The sequence below is a fragment of the Schistocerca americana genome, chromosome X (genome assembly GCF_021461395.2).
Source record: "Schistocerca americana isolate TAMUIC-IGC-003095 chromosome X, iqSchAmer2.1, whole genome shotgun sequence".
In the NCBI taxonomy this organism is placed as follows: Eukaryota; Metazoa; Arthropoda; class Insecta; order Orthoptera; family Acrididae; genus Schistocerca; species Schistocerca americana.
The window spans coordinates 497,756,522-497,782,164 of record NC_060130.1 but is presented as its reverse complement, the minus strand read 5'-3'; the positions used below and the strand labels follow the sequence as shown (position 1 = coordinate 497,782,164).

The following is a 25,643-nucleotide window of genomic DNA, read 5'->3' as shown; positions in this document are numbered from 1 at the left end:
CTAGGCTCACAGCACTGATCTTAAAACCAGCAGCAGGGGCCAACAGCTAGTGGAGCACAAATCCCATGGTGGATGCCTGTAGCCTCATGTCGCGTCGGGGAGCGGCGTACACCTCCCCTCTTAAATAGTAGCTACCAGACTGTTACACCTTTTACCCAAAGTAATGGTAATTTATGTTGGGACAGAGCGTTCTTGCTTTGCAAATCACAGTTTGTAAGCATATAGACCATAAAACGTCTATTTTTTGAATGTGTAGTAACTGGCATACCAACGCCTGTCTGCTGCGTCGTCGTTATGGCGGTGCCTGCCCCTATCCTGGAGCACAATGTGGAAATCTGCCAGTGGCATTGCTGCCTCTGACGTAACTGTGTTTGGTGCGCTCTGAGCTGGCCCACTGCCAAGATCTTTTGCAACAGCCATGGTAACATCACAGTTTTACTCAGTAGCGCTGAAAAATAGTGGTGGCACTGCAGATCAAATAAATGATAAGATACTGAGTCGAACTGGGGAAAACAAGAAATTTATGGCACATCTTCGTTTCATAGGATATATCCTGAGGCATGAAGGAATTGTCAGTTTGATAATGGAGAGAGGTGTGTGTATATGTGGGTGTTGGGGAGAGGGGAGGGGTGTAAAAATTGTAGTGGGAGACAAATTCGTGAATACAGTTAGCAGGTCCATGATGTACATTGCATTAGCTTTGCACTGCTGAAGAGGCTTGCACATAATAGACTAGCTTGGCAGTTGCATGAAACCAGTTTTCAGACTGAAGACCACAAAAACAACAATAGGGAAAGGAGGGAGAGAGTTGTACGCTTCTGGTTCACAAGTTTTGAATTTCTTTACTGGGAGAATAAATGAGTAAGGTCGATCTGGTGTGACTCACCACCCTCTGCTGTTGACATGTCAACTCGCTTCTGTATTGCTCTAAATTAACGGTGCTGCTCATTCTCGTATGAGAAAAGCTATTTATCTCACACTATTGGCCGATGCAACGAACTGAAGTGGCGTTTCTTGTATATTTTGGTGTTGTAAACAGAAATGTCTCTGGTATGACGTTAAACTGCAACCAAGATGCCCTACAGAAGTTATCGTCGTCGTGCAAGACAGACAATATATAAAACAATTGAAGACGTCGAAATGACAACATCTGCTGCTGACAAGAAGAAGAATACTATAAAATTTTCACAAACATGCTAGAGTGTAAGTGATCCCCATCCAACAATAGCAACAACGTCTCGGGAAGGTGGATGAGCGAATGGAAGTTGTGACCTGTAACTGTTACCTTTGCCTGATTGCGAAGGTGGAAGGAAGACAGAGAATGAAAAAAATAGTCGTGATCAACAACCACTTTCCAGCAGGTAGTCAGCTGAGTAACGTCAATTGAATTAACCAAGCGTTGCATGTTGATCCCTGTTGTTAATTTCTAATACCCCCGGGTGGGTGTGCGAGTGAAACGCAAAGTTACAAATATGGCTCCAATGCAATTTTCATAAGGTAAGTGCATAAAATGATCTGTCAGTCGCATTACGCTGTATAGTTAATTGAGGTTCGGACTTCGTTTCTGATAGACTGCAGGTTCGATGGTGCACCATAAAAGATCTGAGAAATTGCTGATCAGTATTTCTTTCACGAAGAGCTGTATAAAAAGCTGATTAAGACATTACTACAAAGAGATATGTTTAGTTTGTTAAATTAATACATCTGAAAGGTATCAATGTAATTATACTTAAATACTTAAATACGAGTTAGGCAGTTACACTCCGCCAGACACAAAGATCATCGGCACATGCACGTCCCTCCACATCTAGTCCAGGCTGCTATTATTCGCAACCTCTCCGCCAGGGTACACCTCACTAATTATGCAAACAACAAACGAGGGGAACAAAACAGTACGACGACAAGGACACTTAATCTAATTCCATTTTAACACTTACTGTAACTTAATTTTCCGCTTGAGCATCTACACATGACCACTGCGTTACGTGTTTAATCGAAGTGAGCCACATTTATTAATGAAATGAAACACATTCCCCAATCAAAACAGCGTAAACCACCACAAAATTCCGACTTCCAAGCAAAAATCATCTTCCCCTCCGAACAAGCTACACTTGGCTAACACCTTATATCCTTCCAGACAATGAGACACACACATTGATGATAGGGAAAAATATTGTTCATATTTACACAACCTCAGAACACAGTCTGGGTTTACTTGACACATGTCACACATGAAAACAGACCTGAAAAGCTGCTAAAAGGTGCATTAACTCGACATGATACTCACTGGGGGTAAAATAGAACAGTTAGTGCACTTACCCAATGCATACTTGGCTTCAAAAGGCTCTGAGCACTATGGAACTTAACTCCTGAGGTAATCAGTCCACTAGAACTTAGAACTACTTAAACCTAACTAACCTACGGACATCACACACATCCATGCCCGAGGCAGGATTCGAAACTGCGACCATAGCAGTCGCGCGGCTCCAGACTAAAGCGCCTAGAACCGCTCGGCCACTCGGCCGGCCCACTGCATACTGATGCTGTGTGTCGATGAAACTGCAACCCTGAGGTAGTCGAGAGTCATCGTCTCCAGGGATGGTGGCTGGTAAGGTTCCCCTGTCACTGATATTTAGAGGTGACACACACTTCTGACATCTAAATGTAGAGGTCATCCCAGGACGAAGGAGGTGGCAAAAGACTTCCCAAGAGGCCGCACGTAAGGCCTCCCCGGTTTGTCTGGCTAACAGGTTCCAGGTGCTGTCTGTGGCTGACGCTCTCACTGAGCCGGATGCTGTCCGCTGTCCTGTTTCAGAGGATACCACTCAGCCTGCAAGATCCGGGCAATCGCTGCAAGCGGGATTATTGGTAGTTGGAAGCTCCAACGTTAGGCGCTTTATGGGGCTCCTTAGTGCCTTGCTGAAAAGGAGGGTAATAAAACCAATGTGCATTCCATGTGCATACCGGGTGGAGTCATTCCACATGTGGAAAAGGTCGTCCCGGATGCCACGAAGAGCACAGGGTGGAACCAACTGCGTGTGGTTGCACACGTCGGTACCAATGATGTGTGTCACTCTCGATCAGAAGAGATTCTCTCTGGTTTCTAGCGCCTAACAGAAGTGGTAAAGGCTGCCAGTCTTGCTTGCAAGATGAAAGCAGAGCTCACCATTTGCAGTATAGTCGACAGGACCGATTGCGGACCTCTGGTACAGAGCTGAACACAGGAAGAACGTAGATACAGGATCCATTGGTATAACTGTTGTAAATTGTCGTAGCTGTGTTGGGAAAGTACCACAGCTCCAAGCGCTAATAGGAAGCACTGATTCTCAAATCGTTATAGGCACTAAAACCTGGCTAAAATCGTATATAAGCTCAGCTGAAATTTTTGCGAAGAACCTAACGGTGTGCTGCCCGCGGTGGCCGAGTCGTTCAAGGCATTTCAGTCTGGAACTGAGAGAGCACTACGGTCGCAAGTTCAAATCTCGTGGTGGCTGCTTGTAGCCTCATGTCGCCTCGTGGAGCGGCAACACCTCTCCTCTTAAATACTAGGTACCAGACTGAGACACCTTTTACTGAAAATAATGGCAATTTATTTTGGGAAAGAGCGTTCTTTCTTTGCACATCACAGCTTGTAACCATGTAGACCATAAGAAGTTTGTTAATTGAATGTGTAGTAACTGTCCTATCAACGCCTTTCTGCTGTGTCGTCGTTATGGCGGTACCAGCCCCTTTCCTGTAGCACAACGTGGGAATTTGCCAGTGGCACTGCTGCATCGGACGAAATGGTGTTTGGTCGGCTCTGAGTTGGCCCACTCTCAAGATATTTTGCAATCTCCATGGCAACATCACAATTTTACTCAGTAGGGCCGAAAAATAGTGGTGGCACTGCAGATACAATAACTGATAAGAAGATACTGTGTCTGGAACCGCGCGACCGCTACGGTCACAGGTTCGAATCCGGCCATCGATGTGTGCGACGTCCTTAGGTTAGTTGGGTTTTTAGTAGTTCTAAGTTCTAGGGGACTGATGACCACAGAAGTTTAGTCCTATAGTGCTCAGAGCCATTTGATCCATTTTTGTCTTCGTTATGGCAGTGCCAGCCCCTTTCCTGGAGCACAATATGGGAATCTGCCAGTGGCACTGGCCCACTAACAAAGTCTTTTGCAACAGCTATGGCAATATCACTTTGTGTTCCACCTGGAAGGCAGCACGTGGGTATACTCCTGTAAAGTGAAACATTGGCCAAATGAAGGAAGTGAGTAGGAGCAGGAAAAGATGAAGATCTGTTCTTAGATATGGTTTTTGTATATCACAATATTAACCTAATACGTAACTTTTCACTGAGATGTGAAGCCTTAGACCCATCATAAGTAGTACATAGTCTCTATAGCAAGCAAAGTCTTCCGGCCGTCTGCTCTTAATCAAAATGGGCAGAATCTGTCACGGATCTCGTAGACCTCCACAGCACTAACTAGAGGGCGCTGTCTTCGGTGTCTGTTGTAATACCAACTTCAGAACTTTCACCTACGCCGTGGTATCGTAGCTATAGATACCACATCCCTCCCCCCTGAAACGACGCTGCGTCGTTGAGTAGGGCTTCCGACGACGGTTGGAGGGACCCAGGGGGGCGCAGCAGACAGTGGAACTGCCGGGGCGTGCTGTCCACCCGTGGCCCCGAATTGCTCGCGAGGGGCGGGGAAACCGCCCTGGAAAAAGGCCGCGCACCGCCACTATGTATGCTCGGATGAGGAGGCAGAGCAACGACCTCAATGGGCGACCGTGGCGGCGGCGTTTCAGCAGCCTCAGCGTCCATCGGTTCCGGCACCACAGAGGTACGCGGCGGCGGTGGTGGCGGCGGCGACGGAGACGGCCGGGGATGTTGACGTGGCGACGGCGAGAAGCGCCCGTCCGGTGCAGGTGACTGGACCGGCAGCGGCGACGGCGACGATGGCAGGCGTAAAAGCGGCGGGGGCGCCGTCGGTGGAGTCGTGGGCTGAGGCGGCGGAATCCGTGAAGCCTCCAATTCTGCCGGAAAATAACTAACAGCAGAAGACCGAGCACTGCACAAACTGATCTGGTTCCAGTGTAGCTTGTCAGTGCTGGAGGGACCAGAAATGACAAATAAGGCGCCGCCAAGCTGGCGAAGAATGCGTCTTTTCTCTCAGCGCTGCCTGCCAAAGAAAACGCGATAGAACACTAAGTCATGCGACGCCAACCCACAACTAGGCGAAGCCGCGGGAGCGCGCGCCGGCAGGTATATAGCTGCAGGAGCGACCGATGGGAGCGGGCATGTAGCAATTCCACTGCGGAACAGGTGCCGAGCGGCTGCGGGCAATATGAAGCAAGGAAAGACCAGAGCGTGTGCTCGTGAGAGTGTGTGGCGTGCAACTTGCTCATCTGTGACGTACGCACAAAGCGTTCAACCTCGCCGTTTGACTGGGGGTGGAATGGGGCTGAGGTCAGATGGCGAATGCCATTAGCAGCACAGAACGCTTCAAACTATGGGGACACGAACTGGGGGCCATTGTCGGAGACAATAACTTCAGGAAAGCCCTCAATACAGGAAACAGACGTCAAAGCCCGAATAGCACTGGCAGATGTAGTAGAAGACATAGGTACAACAAAAGCAAAGCTGCTGTGTGCATCAATGACTACCAACCAGCGGGTGTCCCAGAAAGGATCCGCAAAATCAATATGAACGCGCTGTCTAGGCGCAGTACGAGTCGGCCACGCAAAGAAGCGCTGGCGGCGAGCAGATTGATGCTCCACGCAAGAGCGACAGTTAGCAAGCAAATTCTCAATACGTTTATCAATGCCGATCCAACTGCAGTGACGACGCACTAATTGCTTCATCCGCACTATACCCCAATGACCAGCGTGCAGCAAGCGGAGAATTTCCGAGTACTACGAACGAGGTACAACCACACAAGACTGATCATCGTCAGGTCATAACAAGATAACACTGTGGTGCACAGCCAAATTGTGACGTTATCCAAAGTAACGTCGAACAAGTGGATCACGAATCTGCGTAGCAGATGGAGGCCATTGCGTACGAATATACTGCAATAGAGTCTGCAAAGAAGCATCGGCGGCTGTCGATGAAGCAATGCGACGAAAATCCACTGGAAAACTATCAGCTAATTCCTTATCTTGTGAATCAATAAACATGCATGACAATTCGGAAGAATCAAACACTTCGTCACGACCGATAGGCAGACGAGACAAAGCATCAGCATCGCCATGCTGGGCTGTGGGCCGAAACAAAATTTCGTAGATGTAGTTAGAGAAAAATAAAGACCAACGTTGCAACTTTTGTGCAGTACGGGCCTGAACTGGCTTTGACTGGTGGAACAACGACCTCAAAGGGTTATGGTCGGTGACCAAATAGAACTTGCGACTGTACAAAAAATCATGAAACTTTGTCACACCGTATACAATAACTAAAGCTTCCTTCTCGATTTGAGAATAGTTTTGCTGGGCACAATTGAGCAACTTAGGCGCAAAAGCTATCGACCGATCGACAGATTTAATGCGGTGTGAGAGAGCCGCTCCGATGCTGTGAAAAGATTCATCGACAGCCAAAACAACTGGTTTGGTGGGATCGAAAGGAATCAAACAGCGATCGCTCAACAAAGCAGATTTGAGCTTGTGGAAAGCAGCTTCACATTCCGAAGACCAAACTAAAGGAACATTCTTACGCCGAAGGCGATGCAAAGGCGCTGCAATCACCGCTGCATTTGGTATAAACCGAATATAATATGAAATTTTGCCCAACACAGACTGCAGTTCTTTCAAGTTCCTGTGTGCTGGCAAGCCTCTAATTGCACTGAGATGTGACGGCGAAGGGTGGATACCCTGTTCGTTAATCATATGTCCTAAATACTGGATCTCAGTTTGAAAAAAAAATTCACTTGTCCCTGTTACAGTTTAGTCCTGCCTGCAAAAGTACAATAATTAAGGCACGCAAATTCTGCAAATGTTCGTCAGGGGTGCGAACTGATACAGCTATATCGTCCAGACAATTTGAGCAACCAGGGACAGGGGCCCACAACTGCCGCAAATAAGACTGAAAAATAGCAGGAGCCGAAGCACAACCGAACACAAGGCGGCGAAACTTGAACAATCCAAGGTGGGTGTTGATCGCAAAATAGTGCTGCGACTGTTTGTCGAGCGGAATCTGAAAGTATGTGTCCCGCAAGTCAATCGTGGAAACGAATTTTCCCGCATAAAGCTTATCAAAAATGTCTTCAGGACGCAGTAAGGGAAATGTAGCTTCCACTGTCTGGGGATTTACTGTAGCCTTAAAGTCAGCACATATACGGAGACGACCGTTTGTTTCTTCAGACGCACTATAGGCGAATCCCATGGCGAAGCGGAAACAGGTTCAATGACACCAATGTATTGCAAATGCTTAAGTTCAGAAGCTACGGCGTCGCGCAGTGCGTGCTGTACCGGGCGTGCATGCCGGAAAATAGGCATGGCATTGTCTTTAACTACAACATGCGCAACAAAGTCTGTGGCACAACCAAGGCCATCAGAAAGGAGTTCAGAAAAATCATCGCATAGTGCGGCAACACTGTCTGCATGGTCAATAGCGTTGATGCAAAGTACGTTGTCCTGAACTGCGAGATCACAAAGTTCAAATGCGTCCATGCCAAATATGTTCGTTGCATTACTAGAGCAGAGTACATGGAAAGACACTCTACGGGTCGTGGCAGCATATGTGGCTAGCAAGCTAAACACGCCGAGCGCTGAGATTTCCTGTCCAGTAAGTGTAGTCAGTGTGGAATGTGAACGATGAAGCGGGAGTGAACCAAGAAAGTCATACGTCGATTTGTTCAGTAAAGAAACTGACGCACCAGTCTCAGGCTGCATGCGAACATAACGGCCACAAGTAAGCGAAGTCACAAAAAGTTTCCTCGCATCGCGCTGAATGCGAGAGGAAGTGTCTGGCAAAACTTGATTCTCACGACGAGCTGTCGAAGTACGTGAAGCAGAAGGCCTTGAATAAATGGCATTAACATCCACAGGGTGATGTGTATCATGTTCATGGCGGTTGCCGTTGCGGTGACGCCTACGTGAGTCACGCGAACGGGAGACAATTGGTAATTTAGAGTTTCTCTTACTACACACAGCTTGCACATGTCCTTTCTTATTACAAAAATAACACAGTGCTTGGCGGGATTAGCAACTGTCCCGTGGGTGTGCACGAAAGCAGTTCGGACATGATTTCAGTTTCTTAGTGGGTGCCTAGGGTGAAATTTGTTTACCTGCGAGCGAGCGGCGCGGCGTGGCTGGCCGTGCTGGCGGGTGGGAGGGCACGTGTTGTGCCGCGCTAAGAGTACACACACCCGGGGGAACGTGGAAGTAGCCATGTCTAATGTATCTTGTCTGTCTAGCAAGTCCACTACCTGCAAAGACGGGTTTTTAAATCTGAGGATTTTTTCGCGGATGCGGTGATCCGCCACATTCTGCGCTATAGCGCCTCTAATCATTACATCCACATGTAGCGTCCACACGAGCAATTTAAGTCACAATCAGAAGTTATTCCCTGAAGGCCCGCTAACCAAGCTTTATTCGACTGAATAGAGCCACGCCGGAGGCGAAAGAATTCGTGGGGTGCAGCTACCACATTTGCACAATCACGAAAGTGGGAAATCTCAGCATCAGTTACTTCGTCGTAAGTTTTAATTTCTGGGCAAGTGGCGGGAAACAATTTCACGAGCACATGGTACAACACACCACCCGCGATGACAATAAGAAAAGCAAGCCGCTCTGTACCTGGTATGTTGTAAGCTGCGCAGTGTGCCTCGAGCTGTGGGATGTATTCTGGGCAGCGTTCAACGTCAGGACTGAAGGCACGAAACAGCGGCGCCGTTGGCCACGGCGTCGGTACAGGCGGTGGCGTCGGAGGCGCCGAAGTAGCTGCAGTTTGTAGTGTGACCAGTCCATTTATGGCAGCAAGCAGCTGCGTCATTTGCTGAGCCTGAAAACGTACAAGATTGGACAACGAAGCCTGTTCCTGTGGCGAAGCCATGGCTTACGCAAATGAAAGTCTTACCGCGAATAGTGGAAAACACTTTAAGACAGTCACTCAGCCACATGGGGACATCACAAAAAAGCTAAAGCAGTACCGAGGAAAAAAGGAAACGAGAGGAGAGGGAAAAAAAACTTTAATCGCAGTTTGTCGCCCAGTTTTGTATCCCGCCTGTAAACTTCAAGTTTGGCCGAATGAAGGAAGTGAGTAGGAGCAGGAAAAGGTGAAAATCTCTCGGCACTGCTCTTAGAAATGGTTTTACTATATCACAATTTAACTGAATACATAACTTTGCACTGAGGTGGGAAGCCTTAGACCCCTCGTATGTCGTATATAGTCTCAATAGCAAGCGAGGTGTCCTGGCCGTCTCCTCTTGTTCAAAATGGGCAGAAACTGTCGCGGAGCACGTAGACCTCCACAGCACTGGCTAGAGGGAGCTGGCGTCGGTGTCTTTCGTAGTGCCAACTGAAGGACTTCCACGAACGCCGTGGCATCGTAGCTACCGATACCACAATCACAATTTTACTCAGTAGCGCCGAAAATTAGTGGTGGCACTGCAAAATCGAATAACTGATAAGAAGAAACTGAGTTGAACTGGGTAAAACAAGAAACTTATGACACGACTTCGTTTCATAAGGCTCATCCTGAAGCACCAAGGAATTGTCAATTTGGTTATGGAGAGAAGTGTGCATATTTGCATGTTGGGGATGGGGGATATTAAAATTGTAGAGGGAGACAAAGTCTTGAACACAGGTAGCAGGTTCAAACTGATGCACATTGCATTAGCTGTGAAACGCTGAAGAGGCTTGCACAGAATAGACTAGCTTGAAACCAGTCTTCAGACTGAAGACCACTACAACAACATTGTGGAAGGGGGCGGGAGGGAGAGTTAGGCTTGTGGTCAACAATTTTGCAAGTTCTTTATTTTGAGAACTCATGAGTAAGGTAGATCTCGTGTGATTCAGCACCCTCGCCTGTTGAAATGGCTAAATACGTTACTGTATTGCTCTAAATTAACGGCGCTGCTCATTCTTGTATGAGAAAAGCTATTAATCTAACGCTATTGGCCGATTCAACGAACTGAGGTAGCGGTTCTTGTATTATTTTGTTGCTGTAAACAGAAACGTCTCTGGTATGACGTTAAACTGTAACCACACATGGAGTGACCACTGTATAAGCAACAATAGCAGCAACCCCTCTGGAAGGTGGATGAGCGACTGGAAGTTCTCAGCTGTAACTGTTACTTTGCCTGCTCGTGAAGGTGGAAGGAAGAAAGAGAATCTAAAGAAAATAGTCGTGATCACCTACCACTTACCAGCAGGTAGTCAGCTCAGTAATGTCATTTGTAATTAACCGAGCAGTGCTTGTTGATTTATTTTGTGATTTCTTATTACTCCAGGTTAGTGTTCGAGAGAAACGTAAAGTTACAGATGTGGCTCCAACGTAATTTTCATAACGCAGGTGCATAACGTTATCGGTCAATCGCATTATGCTGTGTAGTTAATTGACTATCGGACTTCGTTTCTGAAAGACTGTGGGTTCATTGGTGCACCATAAAATAACTGATAATTGCTAATCAGTATTTGGATCACACCAACGGCAGACAGGCTCCATGTTAGCAGTTTGCATTTCTTTCACGGTTAGCTGTACACAAAGCTGATAAAGATATTAATACCAAGAGATATGTATAGTTTATTATATTACTACATTTGAAAGGTATTAATTTAAATAGATTTAAATATATTCATGGTTCATAAGAGCTAACAAGATAGATGCTTACATAGCGAAAGCTGAAGAACAATGGACGATAAAACAACAGGAAGACATCTTCTAGCTGATTGCAGAAAACATGTGAAGGCTTCTCTGTTCTTTATTATCATAGAAAGTATTACATGTAATTATTAACATTTGTGGACTCTCTGGTACACACACATTTCATAAACATAAAGAAAGAAAAATTTTCTTCTTGTCTTATACTTGCCTATGATACATTTGATTACGACACTCGCCGTTGCAAAAGTGGTCCCACGGGGGATATTTATAAAAGATACAATAACTTAAAATTTGAGACGTATCATTGTTCTGAGGGTAGGACGGTAAGGCAGTTCAGTGACGTGTGTGCCCGTGGGAATTGATGCAGCCACTACTGGAGCGAGGTCACAGTTGGCTTGTATGATGTCAATCGGTCGGTGGCAACCGGCTGAGAGCGAGCTCTGGTTGTGCAGCTTGCAGCATAGGTGGACATCGAGGGGCAGCCCATGCAGGAGCGTAGCCATGACATCCGTGTGAGCCTTGCCTAGCGCTGCCGGATCAGCCGCATCGACGTCCGACGGGGCGCACGGTGTAGAGTCGTGCACAGAGGCCCGGCCCGCCTGCTGCGGCCGCACTGTACTGCAGCAGTCTCGAGCCGAGCGAGTCCTTGACGTCACCCCATGGGCCGAGCAGTGCTGTTGCGAAAGAACCTGCATACCAAGGCCTCAGCAGAGCTGCGCATGGAGACGTAGCCCGTGGGCCGATGCCCCACTGGTCCACACTGAGCGAGCCCGTGACGTCACTGCAACAGAGCCATGCGCAAGCACTGGCGTGCTGTGGCCTACGGGCTCTTGGTAGTACTGACCGCAGTTGCGAGCTATGGGCTCCGAGCGTTGAGTAGAGCAGCGTTTAGTCGGGTGGTGGGATTTCCTCATTTTTGTCGTAACGCACAAAATGAGGGAGGAAACTAATGTGGATTGCACAAGAAGGAGCACATGTCAATAAAGAGGGATGTAAAAGAAAAACTAATGACTGATGAGTAGAGAACTACACATCCTGAAGCGAATCTTAAAAGTTCAGTTTGGACCGTGTTAAAGCGTATTGTGTATGGTGTTAGGAAAAACGTTCGTTCTGTTTGCTGTTCGCTGTGCGGTAAAATTTACTCTCATGCTGAAGCGTCAAGTGACACTTCGCACATTTCTCCCCATCCATGGGTGTCTGGCAAACAAGGGTCTTATGTGGACGAAACACGACTTCCTAAACTTGCTCAGGAGATAACTGTCGATAAAAGTGTAGCTATGTGTGCACGAGACGTAAGGTCGTACAGAACTATATGAGATGAAGGTGTTATGGATCTTGTTCAGACGTTAGTTGACACTGCAAAGGCCATTATATCTCACCCCACAAATGTGTCGCCGTACATGGCAGAAAGTGCTAAAAGCCTAGGACATATAATTATGCCGGAGGTAATTGCTCATATAACAGAAGGTGAATTCTCAGCAACTATAGACATGTGGACATCCAGTGCGAGAAGCAACAAACATCAGACATCTACTGTCTCCTGTTTGATTGACTGGACTCTCAGATTTCGCAATTTTTTACAACACTGTTTCCAGATCAACCAAAAACGGGCGCTAACATTCTAAGAGAATTGTTTAGACGATTTATGTCTCTTAGTACCCACCACTCTACTTTGGAAGACATGCACCACACGACTGATCCAGTTACCAACACTTTCCTTGCACTGCGCGATATATTCGCGATTGAGTTCTTCCTGCCTTATGCTAAATACAGATCTAGGAAATAATTTTAATGCGGAGTATATATGCGTCAATTGTCCATAAGTTCATGGTGTTTTGGTGCGGCGGAATAACGCTTCACTTACGTAAAGAAATGTGGTTTCTTAATGCTCTTCTTAGATAAATGAGCCATTCTTATGATAGTCGCTGGAATAAGCAGCTGAAAATGTTAGAATGTCTTTGTGCGAAAAGCTCTCTGAGAAGGGAGAAATACCCCGAAATGAAGGAACTGATTTCATGCTGATAAAAGAACTATTCACGATATGTTTGCTATTCTACTGCTCCAATTTTTCACGCAATCGTTTATTTTATAGCTTTTAAAACATAAGGATTTTTGTCGCTCTTCAAAGCGGCGTCCAAGGAATTAGAACTGGAGAAATCACGTGCACTGCACCTTCTTTTGACATGGACAATGACAATGTTAAAGGATTTGAGTCAGGCGCCCCAGGACAGAGAAGCTTCTGAATTTGAACTTTTACATGAACGCCTCAAATGATACTTAGATGAAAAGCTATTGTCCAGAGATGCTGTGAAGTATCAACTTTCCTCTGCCCACCATTTGTCATTTAAAAATGATATGTGAAGATAAGAGGCGTCAAGTCATGAAAAGGATACAATAGTTTTCTTTCTTCATAATTCTCCAATTCCTCGATACATTCTAACGACATTTCCTACTCTTACATCTCCAACAGTCTTTTCTATTTGTTCTCGCTAGTGGGTTCAGACGTACTCTGCACATCACCAAGTTACAAAAACAACAATTAAAGTTCGGATATAGGAGAAACGCTCAATCCTACATGTTCCTACACAACTGGTGACATCTGAATCCTTCGGATCTATGTTATCCTAAATGAAAGTTTGAATTTTTGCCGTATATGCACTGAAATGTGAATTTTGCAATCCCCAGGTAAAAAGAAGAGAGATGTAATGAGGCTAGACATGTATTTCATAGCCCCACCCCATCAAAGAACAAATCATGTTGAAGCACATAAATTCTGCTACGTCGTCTCCTGGATTTCTAGTTGTGCAAATTAAAGATGGGAGTGAGACATTCCGATACCCTACACTCGATATCATTCAACATCTACATCGAACAAGCAGTAAAACATACAAGGATAAATTTGTAAACAGAATTAAATATGAGGGAGATGCAATAAACATTTTGAAGTTTACCAGTGACACTGCAGTTCTGGCAGAGACAGCAAAGAACTTGGAAAAACAGTTGAATGGAATAGATAGTTCCCCGGAAAGGGATTATAAGATAACCCTCAATGGAACTAAATGAAAGGCAATGTAACCTATTCGAATTGAACCTAGCAGTACCAACGGATTTTCCGTAACGTGCACTACAAAAGGGGGGTGTAATATATTAGAAACACAAAGATATACGTATTTCTTTAATTTTCGTACTCTTTTACTGACAGCATACATTTTAAAGACATATTTATGCGTAAGAAGGGACCTAAACCTTAAAAGATGAATATGACACATGTCCTGAAAATTCACATCCACTGACAAGACCTAAATTTTTGTGTTAAGTTTTACTGAAAAATTGAAAACAATTACGGAATCCGGTACAAGAATTCATTAAAAATGACAACTATCTTTTTTTCAAAATTTTAAAATATGATGTACATGACTAGATTGCAGTGTTCTGAAAAGGAAGGGATAACGTACCCCTTCCCTATCCCATGGTATTGCGAGGGTTAAATCAGGTAGTGTTAAGGGAATCTGATTACGAAATGCCACACCATTGGGCAGCAAAATAACTGATGATGGCCGAAGTAGAGAGGATACAAAATGATGACTGACTACAGCAAGAAAAGTTTTAATAAGTAAGAGGGATTTGCTAACATCCAATATAAATTTAAGTGTTAGGAAGTATTTCTGGAAGGTATTTGTATGGTTTTCAAGGTGCTACTCCAGGCGGGTGTAAAAATGAATGTGTGCAATGGAAAATACTGAACGCAAATGTAAAGATTTGGCCCTGTCTGACTTAGGATCACTTAGGATCTCTTAATGGTGATATTATTTTCTCCTTCTTGCTTATTAACATATTAATTACAACATAAAAATAAATGAACGATAAAGGATACTAGTAACTGCCAAATATTAATGTTGTGTCTGCTTATAGATTTATTGTAGATTAAAACCCCTTTAAATATTACAAATGTTTATATGGCGATGTTCAATGGACATAAAGAGACACAAATGAATTTCCTGACTAATATTATTGATCCACTGCACAAATGGGACGATTTTGTGGCTACGCGAACTATTATAAATAACACGAGGTGATTGATATCATCTACGTCCCAAACACTAGAAGACACTATTTTAAAAGATGAACTACAGTAGTGTGCAACCTCAGCGGAAATGAAACTTACGTGATCACAGCTGTTCAGCTTTATAACCCTAATAAGCTGAAGCAGTTACCAATATCACCGAATGTACTGCGTCCCGTGCGTCGGATTTATTGTTCTCGTACACGTCTGCGACGATGGAAGAACTCCAGCCACAAAATAAAAAACTCATTAAACACTAGGACGGCAGAAGGCGGTCCTCTGACTAGTATAGTCTAATACTAGCTTCTCCTCTCTGTATTCTACAGACAAGAAATGCAAACTCCCAGCCACAAGGATGGAATTCAGATACCGTCTCAACGTGAGTGTAGACAGGAGAAGTGCTCTCAGTGACTGAACGCTGCGTACTAAACGACGATTCTCTACCAGGAGGCGAAGTCCAGAATCGTATAAGTTAGCAACACCTTCGGTCACCTAAAGCAACTTCCCCGTGCCTTGTGCCCCCATAACATGCAAATTAAGCATTAGTGATTTTGCCTGCATTTGTCTATCATGATAAACGAACCTTGCAACGGTATTTCAATGGTAACAGTTTCCCCCAGCTTGAACATTATCCCCATGAGTTTCACGGCACGTCTTCGAAAGTCATCTTCGGCATGATGCTTGATGAGTCTAGCCCTGTGACTGCACAGCAGCCTTCGCCTCCATCAATCATTACACTGCAAGTGTTGTCACTTTTCTCAGTCTCCTGATCCACTGGCACAAGCCTTGTGGACCCGAAAAAAACCTGACAAACACATTTCCTCTTTCTTCTCCTCCCACGAACTGAGGAGGCAGTGCCGTCACAGATGGTGCCGAATATGCGTCCTCCTGAATACTAAACGCGACTGTACCATTTCAGTACCCAAAACACCTGCAATAGAATCAGTCTTATTGACAACTTTCTGTGTCACCTCCTAAGTATCTACAACAAAATTACTGTCGGCAGTTGCACTCTGCAAGACACAAAAATCATCGGCACATGCACTTCCTTGCACATCTGGTCCAGGCTGCAGAAATTCGCAACCTCTCCGCCAGGGTATCCCGCACTAATTATGCAAACAAAGAACGAGGACAACAAAACAGTATGACTACAAGGACACTTAATCTAATTCTATCGTAACACTTACTGTAACTTAACTTCCCATTTTAGGGGCTGCTCATGACTACTACTTTACGCCGTTAAACGCAGTGAGCCATATTTATTGCACGAAATGAAATAGATAGCCCATTAAAAACGGAGAAAACTACCAAAAACGACGACTTCTCGACAAAACTAATCTTCCTCTTCTAAGAATCTACGCATAGTTAACACCTTATACACTTCCAGTCAATGAGCCACACTCATTTATGATAAAAATAACGTTCGTATTTACACACCCTCAGAACACAGTTTTAGTTTACCTGACACATGCCATACATGGAAAGAGAACTGAAAAGCTCCTTATTGGTGCACTGACTCGACGCTGTTGTGTGTCGACGAAACTGCAACCCTGAGGTAGTCGAGAGTCATCGTCTCCAGGGAAATTTGCTGGTAAGGTTCCCCTGTCACTGAAATTTAGTCATAACACACACTTCTGACATCAAAATGTGGAGGTCCAGTATGGATGACCTCTACATGTGGAGGTCTGAGTTGAGGGGGTGGATTGTTGTTGGGATGATGATCCATGGCTGCTCATATAAATTTTACTATTAGTCATACATTTTACTGAAGAACAAACTAGAACTTTCTGTGGTGCAACGTCCTCCATAGCGTGTGCTGAAGACAACGAGTGTTAATGATCTGACGCAACAGGTTTTCATGGCCTCATACAACTGTTTTCAATGGCCGAAGGCTGGTTGCACCTGGTAGTTGGGCCACATGCTGTAAGATGCTAAGCTCACAGCACAGATCTTAATACCAGCAACAGGGGCCCGTAGTTAGTGGATTCCACGTTCGCTGCTTCTAGCCTCATGACGCCTCGTGGAGCTGCAACACCTCACCTTTTAAATAGTAGCTACCAGACTGAGACACCATTGACTGAAAAGAATGGTAATTTATGTTGGGACAGAGCGTTCTGGCTTAGCAAATCACAGCTTGCAACCATGTAGACGATAAGACGTCAGCTGATTGGATGTGCAGTTACAGGCCTACCAACGCCTTTCTGCTGTGTCGGCGTTATGGCGGGGCCAGTCATTTTCCTGGAGCACAACGTGGGAATCTGCCAGTGGCATTGCTGCATCTGACGTAATGGTGTTTGGTCGGCGCCGATCTGGCCTACTCTAAAGAGCTTTTGCAACAGCCATGGCAATGTTACAATTTTACTCAGTAGCGCCGAAAAATAGTGGTGGCACTGCAGATCGAATAACTGATTAGAAGATACTGATTCGATCTGGGAAAAACAAGAATTTTATGGCACAACTTCGTTTCATTGGCATATCCTAAGGCATCAAGGACTTGTCAGTTTGGTAATGGAGAGATGTGTGTATATGTGGGTGTTGGGGAGGTGGGGTCGTTGTTGTTGTGGTCTTCAGTCCTGATACTGGTTTGATGCAGCTCTTCATGCTACTCTATCCCGTGCAAGCTTCTTCATCTCCCAGTACTTACTTCAACCTACGTCCTTCTGAATCTGCTTAGTGTATTCATCTCTTCGTGTCCCTCTACGAGTTTTACCCTCCACACTGCCCTCCAATGCTAACTTTGTGATCCCTTGATGCCTCAGAACATGTCCTTCCAACCTGTCTCTCCTTCTTGTTAAGTTGTGCGACAAACTCCTCTTCTCCACAATTCTATTCAATACCTCCTCATTAGTTATGTGATGTACCCATCTAATCTTCAGCATTCTTCTGTAGCACCACATTTCGAAATCTTCTATTCTCTTTCTGTCCAAACTATTTATTGTCCATGTTTCACTTCGATACATGGCTACACTCCATACAAATACTTTCAGAAACGACTTCCTGACACTTAAATCTATACTCGATGTTAACAAATTTCTCCTCTTCAGAAACGCTTTTCTTTCCATTGCCAGTCTACATTTTATATCCTCTCTACTTCGACAATCATCAGTTATTTTGCTCCCCAAATAGCAAAACTCCTTTACTACTTTAAGTCTCTCATTTCCTAATCTAATTCCCTCAGCATCACCCGACTTAATTCGACTACATTCCATTATCCTCGTTTTGCTTTTGTTGATGTTCATCTTATATCCTCCTTTCAAGACACTGTCCATTCCATTCAACTGCTCTTCCAAGTCCTTTCCTGTCTCTGACAGAATTACAATGTCATCGGCGAACCTCAAAGTTTTTATTTTTTTCTCCATGGATTTTAATACCTACTCTGAATTTTTCTTTTGTTTCCTTTACTGCTTGCTCAATATACAGATTGAATAGCATCGGGGAGATGCTACAACCCTGTCTCTCTCCCTTCCCAACCGCTGCTTCCCATTCATTTACCTCGACTCTTATAACTACCATCTGATTTCTGTACAAACTGTAAATAACCTTTCGCTCCCTGAATTTACCCCTTACACCTTTAGAATTTGAAAGAGAGTATTCCAGTCAACATTGTCAAAAGCTTTCTGTAAGTCTACAATTGCTAGAAACGTAGGTTTGCCTTTCCTTAATCTATTTTCTAAGATAAGTCGTAGGGTCAGTATTGCCTCACGTGTTCCAATATTTCTACGGAATCCAAACTGATCTTCCCCGAGGTCGGCTTCTACTTGTTTTTCCATTCGTCTGTAAAGAATTCGCGTTAGTACTTTGTAGCTGTTACTTATTAAAATTATTGTTCGGTAATTTTCACGTCTGTCAACACCTGCTTTCTTTGGAATTATTATATTCTTCTTGAGGTCTGAGGGTATTTCACCTGTCTGATTTATCTTGCTCACCAGATGGTAGAGGTTTGTCAGGACTGGGTCTCCCAAGGCCATCAGTAGTTCTAATGGAATGTTGTATTCTCCCGGGGCCTTGTTTCGACTCAGGTCTTTCAGTGCTCTGTCAAACTCTTCACGAAGTATCATATCTCCCATTTCGTCTTCATCTACATTCTCTTCCATTTCCAGAATATTGTCCTCAAGTACGTCGCCCTTGTATAAACCCTCTATATACTCCTTACACCTTTCTGCTTTCCCTTCTTTGCTTAGAACTTGGTTTCCATCTGAGCTCTTGATATTCATACGAGTGGTTCTCTTTTCTCCAAAGGTCTCTTTAATTTTCCTGTAGGCAGTATCTATCTTAGCCCTAGTGAGATAAGCCTCTACATCCTTACATTTGTCCTCTAGCCATCCCTGCTTAGCCATTTTGCACTTCCTGTCGATCTCATTTTTGAGACGTTTGTATTCCTTTTTGCCTGCTTCATTTACTGCATTTTTATATTTTCTCCTTTCATCAATTAAGTTCAGTATTTCTTCTGTTAGCCAAGGATTTCTACTAGCCCTCGTCTTTTTACCTACTTGATCCCCTGCTGCCTTCACTACTTCATCCCTCAGAGCTATCCATTCTCCTTGTACTGTATTTCTTTCCCCCATTTGTGATAGTTGTTCCCTTATGCTCTGTCTGAAACTTTGTACAACTTCTGGTTCAATCAGTTTGTCCAGATCCCATCTCCTTAAATTCCCACCTTTTTGCAGTTTCTTCAGTTTTAATCTACAGCTCATAACCAATAGATTGTGGTCAGAGTCCACATCTGCCCCAGTTTTACAATTTAATACCTGGTTCCTAACTCTCTGTCTTACCATCATATAATCTATCTGATACCTTCTAGTATTTCCAGGATTCTTCCATGTGTATACCCTTCTTTTATGATTCTTGAACCATGTGTTAGCTATGATTAAGTTATGCTCTGTGCAAAGTTCTACCAGACGGATTCCTCTTTCATTTCTTTCCCCCAATCCATATTCACCTAGTATGTTTCCTTCTCTCCCTTTTGCTACTCTCGAATTCCAGTCATCCATGACTATTAAATTTTTGTCTCCCTTCACTACCTGAATAATTTCTTTTAACTCAACATACATTTCATCAATTTCTTCATCATCTGCAGAGCTAGTTGGCACATAAACTTGTACTATTGTAGTAGGTGTGGGCTTCGTGTCTATCACGGCCGCAATAATGCGTTCACTATGCTGTTTGTAGTAGCTTACCCGCACTCCTATATTTTTTATTCATTATTAAATCTACTCCTGCATTACCCCTATTTGAATTTGTGTTTATAACCCTGTTTTAACCTGATCAAAAGTCCAGTTCCTCCTGCCACCGAACTTCACTAATTCCCACTATATCTAACTTTAACCTATCCATTTCCCTATTTAAGTTTTCTAGCCTACCTGCCCGATTAAGGGATCTGACATTCCACGCTCCGATCCTCAGAACACCAGTTTTCTTCCTCCTGATAACGACGTCCTCTTGAGTAGTCCCCGCCAGAGATCCGAATGGGGGACTATTTTACCTCCGGAATATTTTACCCAAGAGGACGCCATCATCGTTTAACCATACATTAAAGCTGCATGCCCTCGGGAAAAATTACAGCAGTAGTTTCCCCTTGCTTTCAGCCGTTCGCAGTACCAGAACAGCAAGGCCGTTTTGGTTAGGGCTACAAGGTCAGATCAGTCAATCATCCAGACTGTTGCCCCTGCAACTACTGAAAAGGCGGGAGGTGTTAATATTATAGAGGGAGACAAAAGTCTTGAATACAGTTAGCAGGTTCAAACTGATGCACATTGCGTTAGCTGTGCAGCGCTGAAGAGGCTTGCACAGAATAGACTAGTTTGGGCAGCTGCATCAAACCAGTCTTCAGACTGAAGACCACAATAACAACATTGGGGAACGAGATGGGAGGGAAAGGTAGGTATCTGTTCCATAACTTTGCAAGTTCTTTTCTGGGAGAACTCATGAGTAAAGTAGATCTCGTGTCATTCAGCACCCTCGGCTGTTGACATGGCAAAAGACGTTTCTGTATTACTCTAAATTAACGGTGCTCCTAATTCGCGTATGGGAAAAGCTAACTAGTTCACACTGTTCGCCGATGCAGCGAACTGAAGTAGGGGTTGTAGTGTATTTTGTTGTTGTAAACAGAAATGTCTCTGGTATGATGTAAATCTGCAACAACACATGGAGTGACCACATTATAAGTGGTCCCCATCCAACATCAGCAACAACCTCTCTGGTGGGTGGATGAGCGAGTGGATGTTCTGAGCTGTAACTGTTACCCCGCCTGCTTGTGAAGGTGTAAGGATGATAGAGAATGTAAAGAAAATAGTCGTCATCACCTACCACTTACCAGCAGGTAGTCAGCTCAGTAATGTCAATTGAAATTAACCGAGCAGTGCTTGTTGATTCCTGTTGTGATTTCCTATTACTCCAGGTTTGTGTTCGAGAGAAATGCAAATTTACATATGTGCTTCCAATGTATATTTCATAAGGCAAGTGCATAACGCGATCGGTCAGTAGCATTATGGTGTATAGTTAATTGAGTATCGGAATTCGTTTCTGAAAGACTGCAATTTCGTTGAGGCACCATAAAACATCTGATAAGTTGTTAATCAGTATTTGGATCACACCAATGGCGGAGGGGCTCCACGTCAGCAGTTTTGCATTTCTTTCACGAATTTCTGAACACAAAGCTGGTAAAGACATTATACAAAGAGATATGTTTAGTTTGTTAAGTTAATACATCTGAATGGTATTAAGTTAATTCCACTTAAATATATTCACGGTTCTTAAGAGATAGCAAGATACACTACTGGCCATTAAAATTGCTGCACCAAGAAGAAATGCAGATGATAAACGTGTTTCATTGGACAAACATATTATGCTAGACCTGACGTGTGATTACATTTTCAGGCAATTTGGGTATATAGATCCTGAGAAATCAGTACACAGAACAACCACCTCTGGCCGTAATTACGGCCTTGATACGGCTGGGGTTTGAGTCAAACAGAGCTTGGATAGCGTGCACAGGTACAGCTGCCCATGCAGCTTCAACACTATACCACAGTTAATCGAGAGTAGTGACTAGCGTATTGTGATGAGCCACTTGTTCCTCGGCCACCACTGACCAGACGCTTTCAGTTGGTGAGAGATCTGGAGTATATGCTGGCCAGGGCAGCAGTCGAACATTTTCTGTATCCAGAACATCTGTGCAAGGGTTCGGAAATTGCAGCTGCTTTCAGTATGAATTTCCGGTAATAATTAATTTGGCCTAATAAAGCTATTAGTTGCTTTAAGTCTTTCGGAGCTGGCAATTTCTGTATTGCTTCTTTATGCTGTGGTGTCGGACTGATTCCGTTATTTGACAATAAAAGTCGTAAATACTGAATTTTCTTGACAAAAAATATACATTTGTCTTTGTTGCACCTGAGATTGGCTTTTCTGAGAAACCTTGAACTGTACATCCAGGTTATCTAGTACATCTTGTGGAGATTTTCCCGAGACGATTATGTCATCGAGATAGTTAACTGCGTTAGGACAGTTTCTAATTAATTGTTCCAAGTAACGTTGAAAGATGCTTGGTGTGCTAGCGATACCAAATGGTAAGCGCTTGTATCTGTACAATCCAAACGGAGTATTAATTACCATAAACTTTTGTGTATCTTTGTCTAAAGGGATCTGCAGATATGCTTCCTTTAAATCCAGTTTGGCGAAAAACACACCCCCCTGCTAATTTATACATCAGTTCTTCCGGTTTCGGAATCAGGTATGTATCTATAATGCACTGTGAATTGAAAGTATTCTTGAAATCTCCACAGATACGTAATGATCCATTGGGCTTTTCTATTACAACGATTGGTGTTGCCCAGGCGCTACATGTGACAGGTTCGATAATACCATTGCCTTTTAAACAGTCACCTCGTCGCCAATGTGGTGTGCGTACTGTAAGAAATGGCTCTGAGCACTATGGGACTTAACATCTTAGGTCATCAGTCCCCGTATTGTAAGATTGGTTGGTTGGTTTTGGGAAGGAGACCAGACAGCGAGGTCATCGGTCTCATCGGATTAGGGATGGAGGGGAAAGGGAGTCGGCCGTGCCCTTTGAAAGGAACCATCCCGGCATTCGCCTGGAGCGATTTAGGGAAATCACGGAAAATCTAAATCAGGATGGCTGGACGCGGGATTGAACCGTCGTCCTCCAGAATGCGAGTCCATGTACCGTAAGACCTTCGGTACGCACACCATCAGATTATTTGAGTTATCGCTCTAACGAAGTAGGCGAGTGTCAGCAATGTGTCTCATGGTCTTACCGTGGCGTGTTTATCTTCTGCTGTTAAGTCAGACGCTAGAAATGCCACTTGCACGCTTAGAGTAGCAGATTGACGGTGACCAACTTTAAACAGAACTTGATTAATTTTCACACACATTTATTAAAATAATAAAAAGATTAAACATTATGTAACTTTGATTCTGGATGCTGTTTACAACTGACAATTTGAAGTCCCTTTGGTCTTGGTATGTGAATCTTATTCTCACATATCTCTGATACTTGACAAAGTGTCTACATATTTATCTTCATGGCTATGTACAGGAATATGATAATCTTATTAGGTGCAAACTGAAACTTGCTATAGATTGGCACAAACAAATGCAAACTCGTACAGACTAATGCAGACTGACTAATCGGAGGTCTGTACACTCGTTATAATACCTCATGCATTCAAGTATCACTGCGCGAGTGTGATCCGCAAGGAGAAAAGGTTCTACGTTAGCAGCAATCTCATTGGCTGCGTTACACATTACTACACGGACCGGCGGAAGCAGAATTTGGTCCGTCTCTAAGGCAGCACCAAATCGTAGTGCAGAGACAGACGAGCCCTGCGCCTGCGCTGTTGTGCTTAGTGGGGCGCTCTCTAGTGGGAATGTTGTGTACGAGCTGACTATGCGGAACTATGTACACAACACTGGCCTACCAACGCCTTTCTGCTGCGTCGTCATTATGGCGGTTCCAGCCCCTTTCCTGGAGCACAATGTGGAAATCTGCCAGTGACATTGCTGCATCTGAGGGAATGGTATCACAACCTCGGTAGTAGTGTAAGAGAAATTAACCTTGCATCCTACAAAAGTCATTGGACCACTCAGGAGATCTTGTTGAACAACCTCATTTGGTACGAAACTAAAGCTGTCAACCGTTTTATATAGTGGCATTCTTGGCCTCCTGCTGTATCTTCTCCTCCTGTAAGGCATGGCTGTATGTAACGTGCGGCTGCCTCGAGTCGACTGAACATGCTGTTGCCTCACGAGCGAGACTGGGCCCCCAACGGATGTGGCTACTGATAAGAGCGCCCCAGCCAATCAGCGCACGCCGGAAGGGCGTTGCCGCACCGGATGTAATGTTTTTCGTAGCGGATCGCGCTTAGTTAAAACTAAAGCGCGATCCTCCGAGCTCTGGTGGCAGCGAGTGGAACTCGATTCAAGGTCACCTGCCTTGTGCAGCGTTATGCAACAGCTCCACACAGGCAAGATCTTTTGCAACAGCCATGGCAAAATCACAATTTTACCCAGTAGCGTTGAAAAATAGTGGTGGCTCTGCATATCGAATAACTGATAAGAAGATACTGTGTTAAACTGGGGAAAACAAGGGATTTATGGCACAACATCGTTTCATAGGGCATATCCTGAGGCATCAAACAATTGTCAGTTTAGTAATGGAGAAAAGTGTGCATATGTGGGTGTTGGGGAGGGGGGGGGTGTTAAAATTGTAGAAGGAGGCAAAGTCGTGAATAAAGTTAGCAGGTCCACAATGATGTACATTGCATTAGCTGTGCAGTGCTGAAGAGGCTTGCACATCATAGGCTAGCTTGGGCAGCTGCATCAAACCAGTCTTCAGACTGAAGACCACAACAACAAAATTTGAGAAGGGAGGGGAGAGAGATGTACGCTTCTGTTTCACAATTTTGCACGTTCATGATTGGGAGAACTCACGAGTAAGGTAGATCTCGTGTGATTCAGCGCCCTCGGTTGTAGACATGGCAAAAGACGTTTCTATATTGCTCTAAATTAACGGCGCTGCTCATTCTGGTATGAGAAAAGCTATTTATCTCACACTGTTGGCTAATACAACCAACCAATGTAGCGGTTCTTGTATTATTTTGTTGTTGTAAACAGAAGTGTCTCTGGCATGACGTTAAACTGCAACCACACGTGGAGTGACCAGAGTATAAGTGGTCCCCGTCCAACAATAGCAACAACGTCTCGGGAAGGTGGATGAGCGAATGGAAGTTGTGACCTGTAACCGTTACCTTGCCTGCTTGCGAAGGTGGATGGAAGATAAAGACTGCAAAGAAAATAGTCGTGTTCACCAACCACTTTCCAGCAGGTAATCAGCTCAGTAACGTCATTTCCTATTAACCCAGGTTGGTGTTCGAGAGAAACGCAAAGTTACAAGTATGGCTCGAATGTAATTTTCATAAGGGAAGTGCATAACATGATCGGTCAGTCGCATTATGCTGTGTAGTTAATTGAATATTGGACCTCGTTTCTGAAAGACTACAGGTTCGTTGGAGCACCATAAAAGATCTGATAAATTGCTAATCTGAATTTGGATCACACTAATGGCGGACGGACTCCACGTCATCACATTTGCCTTTCTTTCATGACTAGCTGTACACAAAGCTGATAAAGACGTTAATACAAAGAGATATGTTTAGTTTATTAAATTAATGCATCTGAAAAGTATTAATCAAAAAATACTTAAATATATTCATGGCTCTTAAGAGCAAACAAAATAGATGCTTACATAGCGAA

At 44.3% G+C, this 25,643-nt stretch overlaps 1 protein-coding gene across 1 annotated transcript; it reads right to left on the bottom strand.

Moving 5' to 3' along the window:
• Positions 1-4,543: 4,543 nt before the first annotated feature.
• On the bottom strand, positions 4,544-24,867 carry LOC124556091 (protein TRACHEARY ELEMENT DIFFERENTIATION-RELATED 7A-like). The gene is made up of 2 exons (XM_047130117.1): positions 24,822-24,867; positions 4,544-5,025 (listed from the first exon to the last, which is right to left on the bottom strand). The coding sequence occupies exons 1-2, from the start codon at positions 24,865-24,867 to the stop codon at positions 4,544-4,546; spliced, it is 528 nt and encodes a 175-aa protein (XP_046986073.1).
• Positions 24,868-25,643: the final 776 nt, after the last annotated feature.